This window comes from Mobula birostris, chromosome 1 (assembly GCF_030028105.1).
Source record: "Mobula birostris isolate sMobBir1 chromosome 1, sMobBir1.hap1, whole genome shotgun sequence".
NCBI lineage: Eukaryota > Metazoa > Chordata > Chondrichthyes > Myliobatiformes > Myliobatidae > Mobula > Mobula birostris.
The window spans coordinates 226,230,752-226,254,772 of record NC_092370.1 but is presented as its reverse complement, the minus strand read 5'-3'; the positions used below and the strand labels follow the sequence as shown (position 1 = coordinate 226,254,772).

The 24,021-nt window shown below is 41.0% G+C and overlaps 1 protein-coding gene across 2 annotated transcripts in view; it reads right to left on the bottom strand.

Annotated features, from left to right (window-relative positions):
• The window catches only part of rps6ka5 (ribosomal protein S6 kinase, polypeptide 5), a 315,467-nt gene that overhangs the window by 187,303 nt on the left and 104,143 nt on the right, over window positions 1-24,021 (bottom strand). For both annotated transcript variants that reach the window (XM_072272845.1, XM_072272856.1), the window contains exon 3: window positions 5,455-5,673. In XM_072272845.1, coding sequence (XP_072128946.1) covers window positions 5,455-5,673 — 219 coding nt within the window. The remainder of the gene's footprint in view (window positions 1-5,454; window positions 5,674-24,021) is intronic.

Here is a 24,021-nt window from a genome sequence, read left to right as displayed (position 1 = left end):
AAATGTTAAACTGAGAATTTCAACAAAAATGATATACACCAACTAAATCTTAAATGAACAACTTTGGAAAGATTAAATTTAAACTTTGTAAAAGTTATATGTTGATATGTTTATATCTATTTATTCTCGACCAAAACATATAATGGCAGCTTCAAACTGATGTAGACATCCGGGGAAGGGGACAGGTGATAATCAGTCTTCCAGCCAGTCAGACTGCCACCCAGCTTCTGATAAAGAGTAATAGTAGAGACAGGAATTAATATTCACCTTGGCAATCCCAACTTGGGCTTGGCATCTTAACAAGTCCTTTGGTCAGCCTCTCCATGCCAAGGCTCAGTAAAGATGAGACCCGGAGAAGTAGGAAGACACCAAGCTGATGAGATGTTAGTTTGTAGATGATCCTTGAATGAACCAGTATACCACTGGACCAGAGCTGTTGCTGGCCTTAACTCACAATGGAGAATCTAATGTGCTTTATGAACCTTGTCAAGTATAGGTGTCTTCATGTTACCTAAAGCCTTCAGCTCAAACTGATGTTACCACCAAAAGTGAAAGCAGAAGGCACTTGATATATGCATCCCACCTTTCCAAAATGTCATTGACAACACTAGTAAACAGCTCACTGGCCACAATCAGAACCTCCAAAGCCTCAAGCAGGGGACCAGTTATAGCATCTTTCAGATTTACAAAGCCTCAGCAAACCGCTTAGTGGAAGCTGCAACCAATCTCTGCTTTTGGCAGTTGACTGTGCTTCACAATACAGCCATAGAAACCATAGAAACTACAGCACAGAAGCGGGCCTTTTGGCCCTTCTTGGCTGTGCCAAACCATTTTCTGCCTAGTCCCACTGACCTGCACACGGACCATATCCCTCCATACACCTCCCATCCATGTATCTGTCCAATTTATTCTTAAATGTTAAAAAAGAACCCGCATTTACCACCTCGTCTGGCAGCTCATTCCATACTCCCACCACTCTCTGTGTGAAGAAGCCCCCCCTAATGTTCCCTTTAAACTTTTCCCCCCTCACCCTAAACCCATGTCCTCTGGTTTTTTTCTCCTCTTGTCTCAGTGGAAAAAGCCTGCTTGCATTCACTCTATCTATACCCATCATAATTTTATATACCTCTATCAAATCTCCCCTCATTCTTCTATGCTCCAGGGAATAAAGTCCCAACCTATTCAACCTTTCTCTGTAACTGAGTTTCTCAAGTCCCGGCAACATCCTTGTAAACCTTCTCTGCACTCTTTCAACCTTATTTATGTCCTTCCTGTAATTTGGTGACCAAAACTGAACACAATACTCCAGATTCGGCCTCACCAATGCCTTATACAACCTCATCATAACATTCCAGCTCTTATACTCAATACTTTGATTAATAAAGGCCAATGTACCAAAAGCTCTCTTTACGACCCTATCTACCTGTGATGACATTTTTAGGGAATTTTGTATCTGTATTCCCAGATCCCTCTGTTCCACTGCACTCCTCAGTGCCTTACCATTAACCCTGTATGTTCTACGTTGATTTGTCCTTCCAACGTGCAATACCTCACACTTGTCAGTATTAAACTCCATCTGCCATTTTTTAGCCCATTTTTCCAGCTGGTCCAAGTCTCTCTGCAGGCTCTGAAAACCTTCCTCAATGTCTACTACACCTCCAATCTTTGTATCATCAGCAAACTTGCTGATCCAATTTACCACATTATCATCCAGATCATTGATATAGATGACAAATAACAATGGACCCAGCACTGATCCCTGTGGCACACCACTAGTCACAGGCCTCCACTCAGAGAAGCAATTCTCTACCACCACTCTCTGGCTTCTTCCATCGAGCCAATGTCTAATCCAATTTACCACCTCTCCATGTATACCTAGCGACTGAATTTTCCTAACTAACCTCCCATGCAGGACCTTGTCAAAGACCGTACTGAAGTCCATGTAGACAATATCCACTGCCTTCCCTTCATCCACTTTCCTGGTAACCTCCTCGAAAAACTCCAATAGATTGGTCAAACATGACCTACCACGCACAAAGCCATGTTGACTCTCCCTAATAAGTCCCAGTCTATCCAAATGCTTGTAGATTCTGTCTCTTAGTACTCCCTCCAATAACTTACCTACTACCGACGTTAAACTTACTGGTCTATAATCTCCCGGATTACTTTTCGATCCTTTTTTAAACAACGGAACAACATGAGCCACTCTCCAATCCTCCAGCACCTCACCTGTAGACAGCGACATTTTAAATATTTCAGCCAGGGCCCCTGCAATTTCAACACTAGTCTCCTTCAAGGTCTGAGGGAACACCCTGCCAGGTCCCGGGGATTTATCCATTTTAATTTTCCTCAAGACAGCAAGGACCTCTTCCTTTTCGATCTATACAGTTTCCATAATCTCACTACTTGTTTCCCTTAATTCCATAGACTTCATGCCAGTTTCCTTAGTAAACACAGATGCAAAAAACCTATTTAAGATCTCCCCCATTTCCTTTGGTTCCGCACATAGCCGACCACCTTGATCTTCAAGAGGACCAATTTTATCCCTTACAATCCTTTTGCTCTTAATATACCTGTAAAAGCTCTTTGGATTATCCTTCACTTTGACTGCCAAGGCAACCTCATGTCTTCTTTTAGCGCTCTTGATTTCTTTCTTAAGTATTTTCTTGCACTTCTTATACTCCTCAAGCACCTTATTTACTCCCTGCTTCCTATACACATTATACAACTCCCTCTTCTTCTTTATCAGAGTTGCAATATCCCTTGAGAACCAAGGTTCCTTATTCCTATTCACCTTGCCTTTAATTCTGACAGGAACATACAAATTCTGCACTCTCAAAATTTCTGCTTTGAAGGCTTCCCACCTACCGATCACATCCATGCCAGAGAACAACCTGTCCCAATCCACGCTTTTTAGATCCTTTCTAATTTCTTCAAATTTGGCCTTCTTCCAGTTAAGAACTTCAACCCTAGGACCAGAACTAATATTTTAGTTCTTGCTGCTCTATTATTGCCTATGCAATATTTGTGCTTTGGAGAATAGGTGGTTGCCTCTGTGAGAATCTCTGTTATAGAGTTTCCAGATTTCTTAAACCTTTAGCAGACATTCCTTCAGGACCGTAGCGATCAATTATATTTCATTGACTCAGTATTTTTTGGGATACCTTCCTGCAGGTCATTCCTCTACCATCTCACATTGTAAACTAGAACTCACCTAGACATGACATATTTGCTCTATTAAGTGAAATGTGTCCATACTAGTACCCAGTTTGGAAAGCAAGTTTTGTGATGGCAAGTTGGGAAGACGGAAAGTCCACTACGTTATGCTGCTCTGGCTTTCCATTAGCCCTTGATTGCCGTGGTGCCCAAGATGTATGATAAAGCTTGGACTGCACTTCTCAACTGTGCTGGCAGCTATTCATCCCCTCCCTCACCACCCCATTCACATTCTTTCTCGTAACATCCCTCAACAACAGCATTGTCTTCTAGTGCCTTAACTGACCTTGAATGTGGAAAGAAAAATACGTTAGAATGTTTGCCTTCACTACTACAAGGATGCCTCAAGGAAGGAATGATTTGACACACTACCTGAACCAATGAGGGATACCAACTAAACAAGTAGACACCTCACTTTGCCATCTCTTCTGCTTCTCTAATCCCTCCAAGCATAGTGGCATGCCATTCTAAGTTCAACCGCTATTCTAAATGTAATGGAACATGAAAACCTCAGCACAGAATTGGAATACACTCTATAGTAAATTCGAGCCCTATACATTTTTAAAAATCAGTACTATTGAGTCTTTTACCAGGGTCATCAAAAGATACTAACTGCATAATCAAGAACACAATAAACTTCGATCAAATAAACTGATAATCATTTGTATCAAGATTGGTCAGAATTTTAGAAGCAAGGCATTTTTAAATGTGGCTCTTCAGATGAGTGACCAAACAGTGTCTTCAATCTTTTCAGCATCATAAAGTTGTTTGAAAGCTGCTTACCAGCTAAAGAGATGAGCTTTATTTGTCACATGCAAATTGAAACATCGAAACATGGTAAAATGTATCATTTGGCATCAACGACCACAGTCAGAGGATGTGAAGGGGCAGCCCGCAAGCATCATCATCCTTCAGGCACCAACATGGCACACCCACAAGTCACTAACATTAACCCTAACTGTACATCTTTGGAACGTGGGAGGAAACTGAAGCACCCAGAGAAAACCCACATGGTTTTGGAGGGAACATGCAAGGTCCTTATAGACACTATATTCCTTATAGTGATTCAAAATCAGTGATCACTAGTGCGTAAACAATTGTACTAACTACTACAGTACTGTGCCCCCTTTCATTAGTAGCAGCAGAGGTGTTCCCCTATCAAATGATGTCAACTACTTTCTTCAGTGAAGATCTGTCAGGTGCTGGGAACAATAGAGAAAGGATTGATGAATCCCATAAACAAAATGGAGGCTCTCCCAGCCACATGTTTATCCACAATATGGATTACCTTGTAATTTGCTTATGTGCAGTTTTCACATACTTGGCACAGGCTTTTGTTTCTAAACTATATGACGGAAACTATGTTTCTATGGTACTAAAAACAGGATTGTTATAGGCATGTTTTGAATAAGTGCACAACTTATCACTAGTATAACCAGTCTTTGTTAGAGAAGGGCCTTTCCCATACCAGCCAGTATTGGAGAACTATGCTTGTGTAATCTTAGCACAAAAAAAGTTGGCACATACATACTGCACACATCTATATGTCTCACGGATTTGAGGTTCATCCACAAAAATCACAAAACTTGAAACTTCACAAAATTGCTGTTGTCAGCATTCAAATGCAATAGACTATCTGTCCCAGTAAGGAATGTGGAAGCAGTTTTATCACACAGAATGACTGGAGAAAAGAAATTTCTATTACAGTGAAAATAAAGTTGACCAACAAGAAATTGCTTCATTTCTATTAATTCACATACTCTGAATTGTTGAGTCTATCAGAGAGTTTCAAATCTTTCAGCTACCTTGGCTGAAATGTAACTACAATTATTACGATATTAACTGTTATTTATTCATTTCAGGACAGAACATCTCAGGGAAGGCCAGAATTTAATAGGCTAGATGGTAGTGAGCCATCTTCTTGAAGTAAAAAGATTTAAAGAATAGCTTTATTTGTCACATGTACATTGAAACATACAGTGAAATGCATTATTTACATCAAATCAAATCAAATCAGCGAGGACTGTGTAGGGCAGCCTGCAAGTGACACTATGCTTCTGGGGCCCAAAAATTACACCATTTCCATATTGGCAACACTCACAAATAAGTGTTCTACATGACTAATAACAACTTGGGCTAAATACTGGTGACAACTGCATAACTTCGCTCAATAGAAAAGAAAAGGTGGGAAAGAAACTGGCAAGTTTAAAAATAAGTGAAAGTGATTTGAAATGTTACCTAAAATAAGGTGGAGTTTTGTATCTGTCTGGAAAGCATAATGTAATGTGACAAGGAAAGGTGATTGTCGAATATGCTCCAACACTTGACGCTCTGTCCTGGTGTGCTCTGCAGTCTTTGCTTTTTGAACTATTGTTGCCTTTTTCAGAACCTTCATGGCAAAAAGCTTTCCGGTGTCATGGCCACTGATTTTTCTCACAAGAAACACTTTTCCATAAGCTGAAAACAGAATAAAAGGCATCAAGGTTAAGAACATGCAATCAATTAACATTTCAGTTAAAATACTATTTGATACAAAAGCAACACAAAAAGCCACATTACCTAATGAACCAACTAACAATAATTCTCCCAACCAAAAAAGTCCCTTACACCAAAACATTAACTTTAAATACTTTCTAACTATTGCTTGGAGAAAATGCTACGGTGGGTGTCAGCTACTCTTCTCCAGAAGCATTTCCACATCAACAGAAGGATCATCCTCAAAAAAGGTTTCCACAGGAGATTCATTCCAATCGTGGCTTGAATATCGATTTCTCATTCCATAAAAAAAAATTCCCTTCCTCTCCCCTTTTCTTCCATTCCATACTTTGGCCTCTTGTCTCTCGTCACCTGCCTATCACCTCCCCCTGGATCCTGCTCCTTCCCTTTCTCCCACCGTCCACTCTACACTCCAATCTGATTCCTTCTTCTCCAGCCCTTTATCTTTGCTATCCACCAGGCTTCCCAGGCTTCGTCTATCACTTTCCAGCTAGCCACCTTCGTCTCCCCCCACCTTTTTTATTCTGGCATCTTCCTCCCTTCCTTTCCAGTCCTGAAGAAGGATCTCAGCCTAAAATGTTGACAGTCTATTCATTTCTATAGATGCTACTTGACTTGCCAAGTTCCTCTAGTGTTTTGTGGGTGTTGGTTTCCACATGCAAGTTTTCCCCCTTGGTTTACCGTTTGTTCTGAGTTTCTTTTAATCTTTCTTTTCAGAAAGGAATTTTTTATCCGTCATTCACATTCCATTCTGCACAATGTCTTAACTGCAATAAAAATACACTAACCATTACATTTTTCTGACAGAATATGCTCATCTGTACTAAGTGATGAAACCAATTCAGTGCACATGGATAGAATCTGTACTGGATTTAAAGTCAGACACTAAAAGGGAATTCAGTGCTCCACAAAATCAGAAAAACCTTAAAAGTGATCAGGATATTCTCAAAATTTTCTGCTTTTATTGCTTCAAATATCTGCGCTATTTCCAACATTAACTACTCCACCTCCCTCTTGCTCTCCATGTTTCTTTCCCTTTACACTCCAATTCTTTGACCAAGATTTTCTTTGTCTCTTAATAACTCATCTTTGCATTGCAACCTTGTGATACACCTGTGCAGAGATGGAGATTGTGGAGGAGATGCTGTTGACAACCTGAACTGACTCGGGTCTGCAAATGAGGAAATAGTGGAAATGGTCATGGTCTTGGAGCTTATTGTTTAGTTTTGAAAGGATGATAGTGTTGAATGCAGATCTGTAAATAATGAAGAGCATCATGATGTATGCATCTTCACTGTCCAAATTTTCCAGAGTTGAGTAAAGAGCCAATGAAATAGCATCTGCTGTGATGGTAGACAAATCGGAGCAGATCCAAGTTGCTCCTCAGGTGCGGGTTGATATGTTTCATCACCAACCTCTTAAAGTACTATATCACCATAAACAAGTGATAGACAATAGGTATTGAGGCAGATTATCATGTTTTTCTTGGGCACCAGTATAAATGAGGCCTGCTTGAAGTAGGTTAGAACCTCAGACTTCCAAAGTGAGAGATTAAAGAGAGCATTTAATCCATTCACCTACTTCCTCCACAACTCAATCACATTCTCATGCCTTATCCCTATAAATGACCATATCTTAAGTGCCTTTCTGGCCCTCTTTTTTAAAGCCCTATTTGACACAATTCAACCAATCTTAGAAGCAGTGAGCTGTAGACATAATGAAATTGTCCAAAATTTTGTTCATCCCTGTATCTTTGTGCTTTGGTCCTTGATGCTTCCCTCTATTTAACTTATCTAGACCTGTCATGATCCTGTGCACCCAAATAAAATGTCCTGAAACCTCTTTTCGAAGTTCAAAGTAAACTCATTATCAAAGTGCAAATAGTCACCATATACAACTGTGAGATTTATTTCCTTGCAGATGTAGCACCCTGGGAAAGGTTTCACTGCTAATGTAATAGTCTTTCTGTAGAAGCAGTATTTGGGTTATGGTTAGAGATAATGGGTGCTTTGGAATGTGAGCCGTCCAAGGATGGGAGGGTGTTTTCGTGCCGTGTGCCTGACACCAGGGTGATCTGGGTCTTTTGTTCAGCGGGAAATGGAGAGAAGACACTGGAGCAGAGCCATGGTCTGACAAAGGCTGGGGAGATTGAGGAGGATCAGCGAATGGGAAACCATGAACTCCAATGTGCATATTTGACTGTTTCATTAAAATGGGCCCTTTTTTTTTGCTTTTTCTTCACTAACCCTGTAGTCAGATTAAGAATTATAAAGCTAAATCATTCAATTGTATGCAGTGCACTGTCCGTTATTGCATGGTACTGATTTGTAACAGGGTAACAAATCATGCAGCATCCACACAAACAGGATGGTTTCGGAGTGGACTCGCATCTCAATCTCACCCATTTGGCGGAGCCAGAGATGGTCTTCCCTAGACTTGCACAGCTGAAAGAACCTGAGGGTTACACAGACATAATTAATAAATCCATAATAGAATAAAAACCAGAGAACAATCAAGGAAAGACCGCACAAACTGGGTGTTCAACCAGTATGCAAGAGACAATAAACTGCAAATACAAAAATAAAGAAATAATAATAATAAAATAAGAAATAAATAAATAGAGAACAAGAGATGCAGAGTCCTTGAAAGTGAGTCCATAGATTGTAGGAACATTCCAGTGATGCAAGTTATCTCTCTTGGTTCAACAGCCTGATGGTTGAGAGATAATAACTGCTCCTGACCTGGTGGTGTGAGTCCCGAGGCTCCTGTACCTTCTTCCTGAATGCAGCAGCAAGAAGAGAGCCTGTCCTGGGTGGTGGGGGTCCCTGATGATAGATGCTGTTTTCTGTGACAACACTCCATGTAGATGTGCTCAGTGGTGGGGAAGGCTTTTCTCATGATAGACTACGTTGTATTCACTACATTTTGCAGGATTTTCTGTTTCCATACCAGTCTTAAATTCATAGAATATTACAGCATAGAAACAGGCCCTTTGTCCCATATAGTCTCTGCCAAACTATTATTCTGCCTAGTCCTATGGATCTGGACCTGGACCATATCCGTCCATACCCCTCCCATCCCTGTTGCTATCCACATTTATCTGAAGTTGAAACCAAACCCACTTCCGCTAGCAACTCAGTTCACACTCTCACCACACTCTGAATGAAGAAGTTTACACTTGCATTCCCTTTAAACATTTCACCTTTCACCCTTAAACCATGATCTTGAATTCAAGCTCACCTAACCTCAGTGGAAAAAGCATTTACCCTATCTTTGTATACCTCTATCAAATCTCTCCACATTCTCCTACATTCTAGAGAATATATTCAACCTTTCCCTATAATTCAGATCCTCAAGTCCCAGCAACAACCTTGTATATTTCCTCTGTACTGTTTCAAATCTTATTTGCATCTTTCCTGTGGGTGGGTGACAAGAACTGCACTCAATACTCCAGATTAGGCTTAACCGATGTCTTATACAACTTCAACATAACACATGCCAAGTCCTGTACTCAACACTTTCGATTTATGAAGGACAATGTGCTCTCTTTACAACCCTACTTACCTGTAATGCTACTTCCAAGGCATTATGGAATTGTATTCCCAGATCCCTCTGTTCTACTACATTCTGCAGTGCCCTACTGCACTCTCCTCTCCCCCCTCCCCCCCCCCCACCAAATGCAACATCTCCCACTTTTCTGCTTTAAGTTCCATCTGCCATTTTTCAACACATTTTTCTAGCTGGTCCAGATCCCAGCTCAACCTTATATCTAAAGATCCCTCATCCCTGGAACAATTTTGACAAATCTTTTCTTCATCTTCACTTGGATCTTTGCATTATTCTAAAATGTGGTGAAAAAAATTGGACCAGTTATTCCTTAACCAGTGTTTTAATCTAGTTGCTTGTTAATGTTTATGCTACTTATCAAGCATGGGATGCCAAACATTTTACTAAATGTTGCCTAAACATGTTGTGGCACTCTCCTGGGTAAAAATTGTCATTCAAATTTGATTCTCTGATTCCAAACATCCTCTAAAACTGTCCTTACAAGGTTTCTGAACATTCTTTTGGCCAAATATGCATTTTACATTTCTCTATATTAAGGTTTTTATGCCACACTCCATTCTGCTTGTTGTAAATCTCAAGTAAGTCTCGAATTTTGTGTGGGGTGAAAAGTGACACAGGAAGCTGATGCAGAAAGTTCAGTTGCTTGGCATTCAGTATAAAGTAGCCAATTGGATTCAACATTGCTTAGCAGGAGAAGCCAGAGAGTGAGTGATAGTAGATAGTTATCCCTGACTGGAGGCCTGTGACTACCAATCTGCTACAGGGATCAGTGCTGGGTCCATTATTGCTCGTCATAAATATCAATAACTTGGATGATAACAGCACACTGAATCAGCCGTTGACAAGATTGGGGGCATAGTGGACAGCGAGGGAGTCTATTAAAGCTTGCAGTGGAATCTGGACCAGCAAGAAAAATGGGCTAAAAAAAAAAAAAAAATGGCAAATGCCATTTAATGCAGGCAAATGAGAGATGCTGCATTTTGGGAGAACAAACCAGGGGAAGACTTGCATTGTGAATAGTACGGCTCAGAAGTGTGTGGTAGAATAAAGGAATCTGGGAATATATATCCATAATTCCTTGAAAGCACTGTCACAGTTAGATAAAGACATAAAGAGAGCTTTTGGAATATTGGTCTTCATAAATCAAGTCACTGAGTACAGAAGTTGGGATACAATGTTGAAGTTGTACAATATGTTGGTGAGGCCAAAGTTGAAGTATTGTGTGCAGTTCTGGTTATCTGCATCCAGGAATGATGTCATTAAGATTAAAAGAGTGAAGAGAAAATTTACAAGGATGTTGTTGGGATTTGAGTTACAGGGAAAAATTGAATAGGTTAGGACTTTATTCCCTAGAATGTAGGAGAACAAGGATAAATCTTATATTGGTATAGAAAATTGAGGGATACAAATACTGTGAATGCATGCAGGCTTCTTACCCCTCAGGTTGGGTGAGACAAGCACAAAGTATTGGTTTAGAGTGAAAGATGAAATATTTAAGAGAACATGAGGGAGAGTTCCTTCAATTAGAAACAGCTGCCAGCAGAAGTGGGAGATATATGTTCAACTGTAAGAGAAATTTGTATAGATACATGGATGGGAGGGGTTTGGATGGATATGGCCCAGGTGCAGGAAGATAGGACTAGACAGAAGATCAGGTCTGCATGGACTAGATTGGACAAAGGGCCTGCTTCTGTGCTGTAGTATTCTATGGCTTACGGGTGACAGGTTGGGGAAGTGAAGAAATCAGGAAAAATAGTACAATAGTTAGTTTTAAAACATCTTATAATATTTTATCATGCTCCTTAATATTGGAATCTTGTTTTAAAACTTCATTCAGATTTCACAGCATTAGGCTTTTGTTTTTGATAAAACATTATGCAAACATAATCTTAAGTCTCCACATAGTCTTACTATTCAACTTCAATTTAGTTAGTCACACAGTACAGTAACAAGCCCTTCAGCCTACCGCATCCATGCTGCACCCTTCTATAATAACCCCATTTTTCTTCTCACATCTTCATCTTCTCCATACACCCCTGCACCCAATTACCAACTCCCCACCTACACTAGTCACAAGTTACAGTAACCAATTATCAACCATCATGACTTTGGCACCTAGACAAACTATCTGAATGCCTAGGGGAAAACCACACCTGATCACAGGGAGAACAAACCACCTCCACACAAACAGCACCCGAGGTTAACACTGAAGCTGCAAACCACTGACTCTCATTATTTTTTTAAACTATTTTTTCCCTCTTCTTTATTTTCAGTTGAGTTCCAGAACTTTAGAAGAACTGGTAAAGCAAATTAGCCCACCAGAGGATTCCAGTCCCATAAAGGCATGTAAGAGTAAAATTTGCTCACCAGGAACTGTCAGCTGTAAGTTTCACTACACAAATCACACTGGGTTACAGAGTGAACTGGTATATTAATAATAGATTCATTTATAACGTAGAGCTGTGGGTGAATTCAGCCTCATTTGAGACTTGTATATGTGAAGAAAAACAGGAAGAAATTATTCATGTACAACTGCTAATTATTGGAGAAAGCAGGTATTTTGTTTGCTCTATGTTTGAACAGATTGAGAAGTCAGAGAGAGAACAATTTGACGAGGTACTAAAAAAGGGAATTATATTTCTGCTGTGAAAGTATTTTGCTGAGAAGGATAAACAACAGCTGTGGATGAGGAAGCAACAAGGGTATAGGAATGTTGACTTTTTAAAAGCTTCATGCTGAGTTGAGATTTAGTTAAAAAGATAATGGGTTAAATAGCATGCCCCTGAATGGAGCTCAATTCTGAAGCAGTGAGAATAATTTGCATTTATATAGCAACTTCAACACTACAAAACATGAAGGCATTTTGTAGATGCATCACCTATTCTTTGACATTGAAATAACTCTAGTCAAACAAATTTAAACTGCCAATTGTGGAGCTCCAAGGAACAAGCAATGCGTTTTTTTTTCGCACAGTCAAGAAGCTTGAGAACTTTAGGTTTCAGCTACTTTACTCTAGAAGAGAATTTTAAACATTTTGCTTTAGGAATTTGAGACCATATGCAAAACAAATAGTGCTGGTGAACTGTGGTGACATACTGCAGGATACATACAATACTTAGACAATAACACCGTAAGACGTAGGAGCAGAATTAGACCATTTGGCCCATCAAGACTCTCTTCCATTCAACCATAGCTGATCCTTTATCCCTCTTTCCTCAGTCCTTCTCCCTGTAACCATTGATGTCATTGTCCAAATCAAGAACCTATCAAGCTCTGCCTTAAATACACCCAACAACCTGGCCTCCACAGCTGCCTGTTGTAATAAATTCCACAAATTCACCACCCTCTGGCTAAAGAGATTTCTCCACATCTGTTTTAAACGGACACCCCTCTATCCTAAGGCTGTGTCCTCTTGCCCTAGACTCCCCAACCATGGGAAACATCCTTTCCACATCTACTGTCTAAGCCTTTCAATATTCGAAAGATTTCAACGAGGATCCCCCTTATCATTCTAAATTCCAGTGAGTACAGACCCAGAGCTATCAAACGCTCCTCGCAAAATAACCCTGCCAATCCCGGAATCATCCTTGTGAACCTCCTCTGTACCCTCTCCAATGCCAGCACATCTTTTCTTAGGTGAGACCAAAACTGTTCACAATACTCAAGAGGAGGTCTCACCAGTGCCTTATAAAGCCTCAATATCACATCTCTGCTCTTGTATTCTAGACCTCTTGAGATGAATGTGAACATTGCATTTGTCTTCCTCATCACTGACTCAACCTACAAGTTAACCTTTAGGGTGTTCTGCACAAGGACTCCCAAATCCCCTTGCATCTCAGATTTTTGGATTTTCTCCCCATTTAGAAAATAGTCCACACATTTATTTCTACTACCAAAGTGCTTGACCATGCATTTTCCAACATTGTATTTCATTTGCCACTCCCTTGATCATTGCCTAATCTGTCCAAGTCCTTCAACAGCCTACGTGTTTCCTCAACACTACCTGCCCCTCCACCAATCTTCGTATCACTTACAAACTTAGCAACAAAGCCGCCTATGCTATTATCCAAATCATTGATATACAGCATCAAAAGCTGTCCTAACACCGACCCCTGTGGAACACTAGTCACTGGCAGTCAACCAGAAAATGATCCTTTTATTCCCAGTCTCTGCCTCCTACCAATCAGCCAATGCTCCATCAATGCCAGTAACTTCCCTGTAATACCTTTACTTGGTAAGCAGCCTTGTGTGTGGCACCTTGTCAAACGGCTTTCTGAAAATCCAAATATACAACACCCACTGCATCCCCTTTATCTATCCTACTTGTAATCTTCTCAAACAATTCCAACAGGTTCGTCAGGCAAGATTTTCCCTTGGAAACCAATCTGACTTTGTCCTATCTTTACCTGTGTCATCAAGTACTCCATAACCTCATTCTTAACAATTGACTCCAACATCTTCCTAACCACTGAGATCAGGCTAACTGGTCTATAATTTCCTTTCTGCTGCCTTCCTCCTTTCTTAAACAGTGGAATGACATTTGTAATTTTCCAGTTCTCTGGCATCATGCCAAATTCCAATGATTTTTGAAAGATCATTACTAATGCCTTCACAATCTCTACCTCTTTCAGAACACTAGGGTGCAGTTCATCCACCCTGGGTGATGGACTTACCTTAGGTCTTTCAGTTTTTTGAGCATGTTCTCCCTTGTAATATTAATTGTACTCACTTCCCTCACACCCCTCAACATCTGGCACACTGCTAGTGTCTTCCACAGTGAAGACCGATGCAAAATATTCATTTAGTTCATCTGCCATCTCCTTGGCCCCTGTTGTTATTTTTTCAGCCTCACTTTCTAGCTGTCTTCTTCTAAATATACTTCTTTTGAATTACCCTCATGCAATTTGCAGCATGTAAATTTCCTTAAATTTACTTTTATATCAACTTAATGATCTACAGATTTCAAGATCTTCTGAAGGACTTGTTAGACTCAGCAGATGTGGCACCTTTAAGCAGATGAAGGTTCATCAATTTGTTAGCAAATGTATAGTCACTGGAGAAAAAAAATTGAAGACCTGGGGGCAAGATAGTTGTATTGGAGGAAAATGAGAAATTGTTGTTTCTGTGTGTGAAAAAGACATAGTTTGCTCCTAACATTCTTGATACGGCAATCAGACCTGATGGCTTCTCGATTCACAGAATGAATCTAACTGCTGATTCGGAAAAGGCAAAAGGTAGAGGTGTGTGTTTCATGATAAACTCGGTGGTGCTCCGATGCGGCGGCTTTGTCAAACTTGTGTTCCCCTGATTTTGACACCCAAAGTTCAAATTCCAACCATTTTATTTACCTAGAATTCTCCTCCATAATCCTGTCTGCAGTTTACATACCACTAGCAGTTGACTATAATCACTTTAAAACACTTCAAATACTGCATGATGTTGTCTCCAAATAAAAAAGTCCATCCAGAAGCATTTCAAATCATAGTCGAGGACTTCAACGAGGCTTGTTTGAAGAAAACCCTGCCCAATTACGGTACATCAACATATAACCTGTAGCAGCAGAGATTCCAACACACAAAACCACTGTTATACTCAATAAGGAATGCCTTCCGTTCCATGCCCAGACTGCATTTCAGTAAATCTGATAACTTAGCTGTCCTTCTTCTACCTGCATATACGCAGAGGCTAAAGAGAGATTAGGACAACAAAAGAAGTGGTTGTGGGAGGCGAAGAAGCAGCTACGGGGTTGTTTCAAGTCAGCGGACTGGGCCGTGTCCAAGGACTCATCTGTGAATCTGAATGAATACACCATGGTTGTCATAGACTTTATCTAAACAGTTGTAGTTGAGTGTGTCCCCACAAAATCATTCAGAGTCTTCCCCAACCAAAAGTTTTGGATGAACCATGATATCCGCAATCTGCTGAGGGCCAGATCAGAGGCATTCAAATCTGGAGACCAAGAAAGTTACAAGAGTTCCAGGTACTATCTCTGGAAAGGCATCTCATGGCAAAGTGGCAATTCCAGACTAAATTTCAATCAACAAAGGATGCTCAACAGTTGTGGCAGGGCTTGAATATTATCATCTCTTATAAAGTTAAATCAAATGACACAGTGACAACACGGCTTTGGTTCCAAATGAGCTCAATGCCTTCAATGCTTGCTTTGACCATCAAAACATGGAGGAACCATGAACTCGCACTGCCACAGTAGATCCTATGATTTCAGTCTCTGAGGTCGATGTGTGAACAGCCTTCGGGGGTGGGGGGGGGGTGAATCCACGGAAAGGACCCGGCCCAGACAAGGTATCTAGCCTGTGCTAATCAACTGGCTAGGATGTTCACAGAAATCTCTAACTTCTCACTTGGGCAGTCTGAGGGACCCACCTGCTTCAATCAAGCTTCATTATACTGGTACCAAGAGGAACTTGGCAACCGGCCTCAATGACCATCATCCAGGGGCACTTGGATCATCATGTGATGAAGTGTTTTGAGAGGTTAACAATTAAACACATCAACTACTGCCTGAGGAAACACCTTAAATCCACTCCAAATTTGCTTACCTCAAAAGTCATCTCTTGGCTCTTCAGTCAACCCTGGAACATCTGGACAGCAAAGATGCATATAACAGGATGCTCTGTATCAACTGCAGCTTGGCATTCAATACTATCAGCCCCTTAAGGCTAATCAATAAGCTTCAAGACCTTGGCCTCAATACTTCCTTGTGCAACTGGATTCCTGATTTCCTCACTTGCAAACCCTAGTCAGTTCAGATTGGCAACAATCCTCCACAATCTCCATCAGCACAGGTGCACCACATTGTTGTGTGCTTAGCCTGTTGCTCTACTTGGTTTACACTTATGATTGTGTGGCTAAACACACCTCCAATGCCATATTCAAGATTGCTGTTGAAACTGCTATCACAGATTGAAACAGCTTATAGGAAGGAAGTTGAAAACCTTGCTGAGAGGTGCTATAACAACAACCTCAACTCAATGTCGGCAAGACCAAGGAGCTGATCATTGACTTCAGGAGGTGGAAACCATGAGCCAGACTTCATTGGAGGATCAGAGTTGGAGGGGGTCAGCAGCTTTAAATTCCATTGTGTTACTATTTCAGAGGACCTGTCCTGGGTCCAGCACCCAAGTGCAATTTGAAGAAAGCATGGCAGCACTTCTACTTTGTTAGGAGTTTTCTTGAATTCTGCATGACATCTGAAACTTCGATGAACTTTTATAGATGTGTCGAGGAGAGTATATTGACTGGCTGCGTCACAGCCTGATACGGAACACTAACACCCTTAAATGGAAAATCATACAAAAAGTAGTTGATATAGCCCAGACCATAATGAGTAAAACTCTCAACATTACTGAGCACACCTACATGAGGCGCTGTTGCAGGAAAGCAGCACACATCATCAAGGACCCCCCCGCCACCACCCAGGACATGCCTCTTCTCACTACTGCCATCAGGAAGGTGATATTGAAGCCCCAGGACTCTCACCACCAGGTTTGGGAACAGTTATTACCCCTCAAACATCAGGCTCTTGAACAAAGGGGATAACTTCACACAACTTCACTTGCCCCATCACTGAAAAGTTCCCACAACCTGTGGACTCACTGACAAGGGTTCCATCTCATGCTCTTGATATGTATTGTTCTACTACTGCTACTTCTTTCTTTTTGTATTTACAGTTTGGTGTCTTTTGTACACTGATTGAATACCCAAGCTGGTGCGGTCTTTCAGTGATTCTACTATAGTTATTATTCTATTATGGATTTATTTAGTATGCCTGCAAGAAAATCATTCTCAGGGTTGTACGTGGTGACATATGTACTTTGATAATAAATTTACTTTGAAATTTGAAGCAGTTCCTAGTTATTCCCACAGAGGTGGTGCAGAAACCTGCACAATTGTAATTCAGGTGCACAGTATCACGAAAAAAAGACAATAAAAGCAACTGTTATAGGAAGCTGCCAATCAGCTTGTTAAAAAAAACATTTTGCAAACACAAGAATTTCTGTAGATACTGGAAATCTTAAGCAACACACATACAAAATGCTAAAGGAACTTAGTAAGTCAGGCTGCATCAATGGAGGGGAGTAAACAGTCGATGTTTCAAGTCAAGACCCTTCATCAGACTGAAAAGGAAAGAGGCAGAAGCAAGAATAAGAAGGTGGGGTTGGGGAAAGGAGTACAAGCTGGTAGGGGATAAGCAAGACCAGTGAGGGGGAAAGTGAGAGAATAAAGGGGAGAGAAAGGTAGAAAAGTTAAAGACCATAAGATATAGGAGCAGAAGTAGGTCATTCAGCCCATCGAGTCTGCTCCACAATTTGATCATGGACTGATCCAATTTTTCCAGTCATCCCCACTCCCCTGCCTTCTCCCCATACTCTTTGATACCCTGGCTAATCAAAAAGCTATCTATCTCTGCCTTAAATGCACCCAATGACCTGGCCTCCACAACTGCTCATGGCAACAAATTCAACACCCTCTGACTGAAGTAATTTCTCTGCATCTCTTTTCTAAATGGACGTCCTTCAATCCTGAAGTCATGCTCTCTTGTCTGAGACTCCCCTACCATGGCAAATGGTAATGCTAATGTGTTCAGGCCCTTTAACATTTGGAATGTTTCTATGAGATCTCCCCCTCATTCTCCTCAACTCCAGGGAATACAGCCCAAGAGCTCCAGACATTCCTCATACAGTAACCCTTTCATTCCTGGAATCATTCTCGTGAATCTTCTCTGAACCCTCTCCAATATCAGTATGTCCTTTCTAAAATAAGGAGCCCAGAACTGCACACAATACTCCAAGTGTGGTCTCACGAGTGCCTTATAGAGCTTCAGCATCACATCCCGGTTCTTATATTCTATACCTTTAGAAATGAATGCCAACATTGCATTCGCCTTCTTCACCACCATCTCAACCTGGAGGTTAACCTTTAGGGTATCCTGCATAAGGACTCCTAAGTCCTTTTGCATCTCTGTATCCTGAATTCTCCCCCGACCTAAATAATAATCTTCCTGTTTATTTCTTCCACAAAAGTGCATGACCAGGCACTTTCCAACATTTCATTTGCCATTTCTTTGCCCATTCCCCAAAAATATCTAAGTCTCTCTGCAGGCTCTCTGCTCCCTCACCACCACCTGCTCTTCCACCTATCTTTATGTCATTGGCAAATATAGCCACAAATCCATTAATCCCATAGTCCAAATCATAGTGAAAAGCAATGGTCCAAACACCGACCCCTACAGAACTCCACTGGTAACCGGCAGCCAGCCAGAATAGGATGCCTTTATTCCCATTCTCTGTTTTCTGCCGATTAGTCAATGCTCTACCCACACTACTGACTTCCCTGTAATTCCTTGGGCGGCTTGTAATTTCCTCAATAAATTACAGTAGGCTAGTCAGGCAAGATTTTCCTCTCAGGAAACCATGCTGGCTTTGACCTATCTTGTCATGTGCCTCCATAACCTCATCCCTAACAATTAATTCCAACAACTTCCCAGCCACTGATGTCAGGCTAATAGGTCTATAGTTTCCTTTCTGCTGTCTCCCACCCTTCTTAAATAGCGGAGTAATATTTGCAATTTTCCAGTCATCTGGTACAATGCCAGAATCTATCGATTCTTAAAAGATCATTGTTAACGCCTCCGTAATCTCTCCAGCTACGTCCTTCAGAAGCCTGAGGTGCATTCCATCAGGTCCAGGAGATTTATCCCCCTTCAGACCATTAAGCTTCCTGAGCACCTTCTCAGTCATAATTTTCACTGCACAAACTTCACTTCCCTGACACTCTTGAATGCCCGGTATACTGCAGACATCTTCCACTGTGAAGACTGATGCAAAATACATTTCAGTTCCTATGCCATCTCTGTGTCTCTCATTACAATATCTCCAGCATCATTTTCTATTGGTCCTATATCTGCCTTTAACTCTCTTTTACCCTTTATATACTTTAAACATCTTTTAATATCTTCTTTGATATTTGTCACCAGCTTCCTTTCATAATTTATCTTTTCCTTCCTAATGACATTCTTAGTTTCCTTCTGTAAGTTTATAAAAGCTTCCCAATCCTCCATCTCCCCACTAACTTTGACTTCCTTCTATGCCCTCTTTCTTGCTTTTACTTTGGTTCTGACTTCACTTGCCAGTCACGGTGGTATCCTTCTTCCAGTCGAAGATTTCTTCTTATTTGGAAAATATCTGTCTTTCATTTCCCTTATTTTTTGCAGAAACTGCAACCATTGTTTCTCTGCTGTCCTTCCTGCTAGTGTCTCTTTCCGGTTAACTTTGGCTAGTTCCCCTCTCATGCCATTGTAATTTCCTTTATTCCACTGAAATACCAGCACATTGGAATTTAGTTTTTCCTTCTCAAATTTCAAAGTGAACTCGATCATATTGTGATCACTGTTCCCGAAGGGTTCCTTAACCTTAAGCTCTCTTACCACCTCCAGATCATTGCAGAACATCCAATCCAGCACAGCCAATCCCCTAGCGGGCTCAACAACAAGCTGTTTTAAAAAGCCATCTCTTAGACATTCTATAAATTCTCTCTCTTGCCCTTCAGACACACCTTTTCTATCTCCTGCTGTAATTTGTAATCCACATCCCAGCTGCTGGTTGGAAGCTTGTATACAACTGCCATTAGGGTCCTTAAAGGCTGACGGAGGAGGAATCTAATAAGCGAGGGCAGTGGACCATGCAAGAAAGGGAAGGAGGGGAAACAGAGGGTGATAAGAGAAGGGGGAAAGTCAGAGAAATTGGTGTTCATGCCATGTGGTTGAAAACTACTTTGTTTGTGATCATAAATATGATATCAATGCAGCAAGTATGCAATCAAAGAGCAACTCCCAGAATGGCAAAGATTATATGTACTTTATAGGATGTGGACACTGCTTCAAAAAATAAAATAAATTAGCATTTATTGTCCTTCTCTAATTGACTTTGACAAAGCAGTCAACCCAAGTTAAAGTCAAATGTAGGACAGACTATTAGCAAACCAGGAAAATTTCATGGTTCCCATTACTAATTTGCTATGTTTCCTTTAATTCCAGATTTATTTAGTTATTTATATTCTAATTCCTCCAATTTTTTGCTGTTGAACACTAATTTAGTAATTTAACCATCATGCTATTGTATGCATGTTGTTTATACACAAACAAACAAAACAAAAGCCAAATATTAACCTTGTAGTCCACATGGAATGAAAACAGAGCTGAAGGACAATGGGGTAAAATGCCATTTGCTGAAAAGGCTAAAGTCAGATCTAGCAGCTCACCATTACTACCTCAGTACAAACAATGGCATTCCTCACACCTCACATAGTTTCTTTTGAGTTTGGCCATCATCCTAATTGCACAATATATTCAGTGGGGCAAATCATCCAAGAACAATTCAGAGAACTCTGAAGTAGTCCTATGCAAATCCACTCAAAAAAAACTAGTAACTACAAGCACCCAAAATTAACCCAAGACTGAATAGTGCCAAGTATTGCCAATTTATATTTATTTGAGGACTCATAAATATAACTGATATTTACATTCCCACTTCCAAATGTATAGGAGGGGACAGAACACTGAAGGAAGTAGTTGAAGCTGGTTGCGCCTAGGATACAAGCCTTACAATTTCTCCCTATAAATTATTGGAGTTGAATTGCTCTTTCTCCAAAACTCTTTGATCCTGGTTTGCTGGTAGAACCCCAACTGAGCATCAGTGAGCATTTCTGGTGACAGCACTGACGATATGTCCTACTATCACTTTGTTGATGAATGAGATGATTGATCGATTGGTTTTTATGCACACTGGATTTGTCCCACTTTTTTCAAATAGTTAATTTTCCACATTGCTGTCATTGCTGTAAGTGTACCAGAACACCTTGGCTAGAGGTAATAGTTTGATCCAATTCCAGTGGTGTCAACAGTTTGATATTGCTGGAAGTGAAAGGAAATAGCTGAGAGCTGGCTCTGTAATAAATAAAGGATTCACAGTAGGCAGTGATATACTATCCATCAGGTAGTTATGGCTTATGATAATTACACAGAAACACAGAAAACCTACCGTACAATACAGGCCCTTTGGCCCACAATGCTGTGCCAAACCTGTACTTACATTAGAAATTACCTAGGGTTACCCACAGCCCTCTATTTTTCTAAGCTCCATGTACCTATCCAACAGCCTCTTAAAAGACCCTATTGGATCTGCCTCCACCACCGTTGCCAGCAGCTCCTTCCACTCTCTGCGTTTTAAAAAAAACTTAACCCTGGCATCTCCTCTGTACCTACTTTCAAGCACCTTAAAACTGTGCCTTCTTGTGTTAGCCATTTCAGCTCTGGGAAAAAGCTTCCGACTATCCACATGATCAATGCCTCTCATCATCTTGTACACCTCTATCAGGTCACCTCTCATCCTCCATCATTCAAAGGATAAAAAGGCCAACTTCACTCAACCTATTCTCATAAGGCATGCTCCCCAATCCAGACAACATCCTTGTAAATCTCCTCTGTATCCTTTCTATGGTTTCCATATCCTTCCTATAGTCAGGTGACCAGAACTGAGCACAGTACTTCAAGTGGGGTCTGACCAGGGTCCTATTTAGCTGTAACATTACCTCTCAGCTCTTGAACTCAATCCCATGATCGATGAAGGCCAATGTACCGTATGCCTTCTTAACCACACAGTCAAACTGCACAGCAGCTTTGCATGTCCTATGGAATCTGACCCCAAGATCCCTCTTATCCTCCACACTGCCAGGAATCTTACCACTAATACTATATTCTGCCATCATATTTGATCTACCAAAATGAACCACCTCACACTTACCTGGGTTGAACTCCTTCTGCCACTTCTCAGCCCAGTTTTGCATCCTATCAATGTTCCGCTGTAACCACTGACAGCCCTCCACACTATCCACAATACCCCCAATCTTTGTGTCATCAGCAAATTTACTAACCCATCCCTCCACTTCCTCATCCAGCTCATGAAATCATGAAGAGGAGTCCCAGAACAGATCACTCAGGCATACCACTGGTCACCAATCTCCATGCAGAATATGACCTGTCTACAACCACTTTGCCTTCTGTGGGCAAGCCAATTCTGGATCCACAAAGTAAGGTCCCCTTGGATCCCATGCCTCCTTACTTTCTCAGTAAGCCGTGCATGGGGTACTTTGTCAAATGCCTTGCTGAAATCCATACACACTGCATCTATTGCTCTACTTTCATCAATGTGTTTAGTCACATCCTAAAAAAATTCAATCAGGCTCATGAGGCATGACCTGCCTTTGACAAAGCCATGCTGACTATTCCTAATCATATTATGCCTCTCTAAATGCTCATAAATCCTGCCTCTCAGGATCTTCTCCATCATCTTACCAACTACTGAAGTAAGACTCACTGGTCTATAATTTCCTGGGCTATCTCCACTCCCTTTCTTGAATAAGGGAGCAACATCTGCAACTTTCCAATCCTCCGGAACCTCTCCTGTCACAATTGATGATGCAAAGGTCATTGCCAGAGGTTCAGCAATCTCATCCAACTTGATGCTTTCCAAAAGCTCCAGCACATCCTCTTTCTTAATGTCTATATGCTCAAGCATTTCAGTCCGCTGCAAGTCATCCCTACAATCGTCAAAGTCCTTTTCCATAGTGAAAACTGAAGCAAAGTATTCATTCAGTACCTGCACTACCTCCTCCGGTTCCATATACACTTTTCTACTGTCACACTTGATTGGTCCTATTCTCTCACATCTTATCCTCTTGCTGTTCACATACTTGTAGAATACCTTGGTGTCTTCCTTAATCCTGTCCGCCAAGGCCTTCTCATGGTCCCTTCTGGCTCTCCTAATTTTATTCTTAAGCTCCTTCTCACTAGCCGTATAATTTTCTAGATCTCTATCATTACCTAGCTTTTTGAACCTTTTGTAAGTTTTTCTTTTCTTCTTGACTAGATTTTCAACAGCCATTGTACACCATGGCTCCTGTACCCTACCAACTTTTCCCTGTCTCACTGGAATGTACCTATGCAGAATGCCACACAAATATCCCCGGAACACTTGCCACATTTCTGCCATACATTTCCCAGAAAACATCTGCTCCTAATTTATACTTCCAAGTTCCTGCCTGATAGCTTCACATTTCCCCTTAATCCAATTAAACACTTTCCCAACTTGTCTGCTCCTATCCCTCTCTAGTGCTAGGGTAAAGGAGATAGAATTGTGATCACTATCTACAAAATGCTCTCCCACTAAGAGACCTGACACCTGACCAGGTTCATTTCCCAATACCAGATCAAGTACAGCCTCTCCTCTTACAGGCTTATTTACATACAGTATTGTGTCAAGAAATCTTCCTGAACGCAACTAAAAAACTCCACCCCATCTAAACCCCTTGCTCTAGGGAGATGCCAATCAATAATGGGGTAATTAAAATTTCCCATCACAACAACCCTGTTATTATTGCACAGTTCCAGAATCTATCTCCCTATCTGCTCCTTCATGCCCGTTACTATTGGGTGGTCTATATAAAAAAAACACCCAGTAGAGTTACTGACCGCTTCCTGTTTCTAACTTCTACCCACAGAGATTCAGTAGATGACCCTCCATGACTTACTCCTTTTCTGCAGCCATAACACTATCTCTGACCAGCAGTGCCACACCCTCATCTCTTCTGACCCCTCTCCCTGTCCTTTCTGAAACGTCTAAAGCCTGGCATTCTAAGTAGCCATTCCTGCCCCTGAGCCATCTA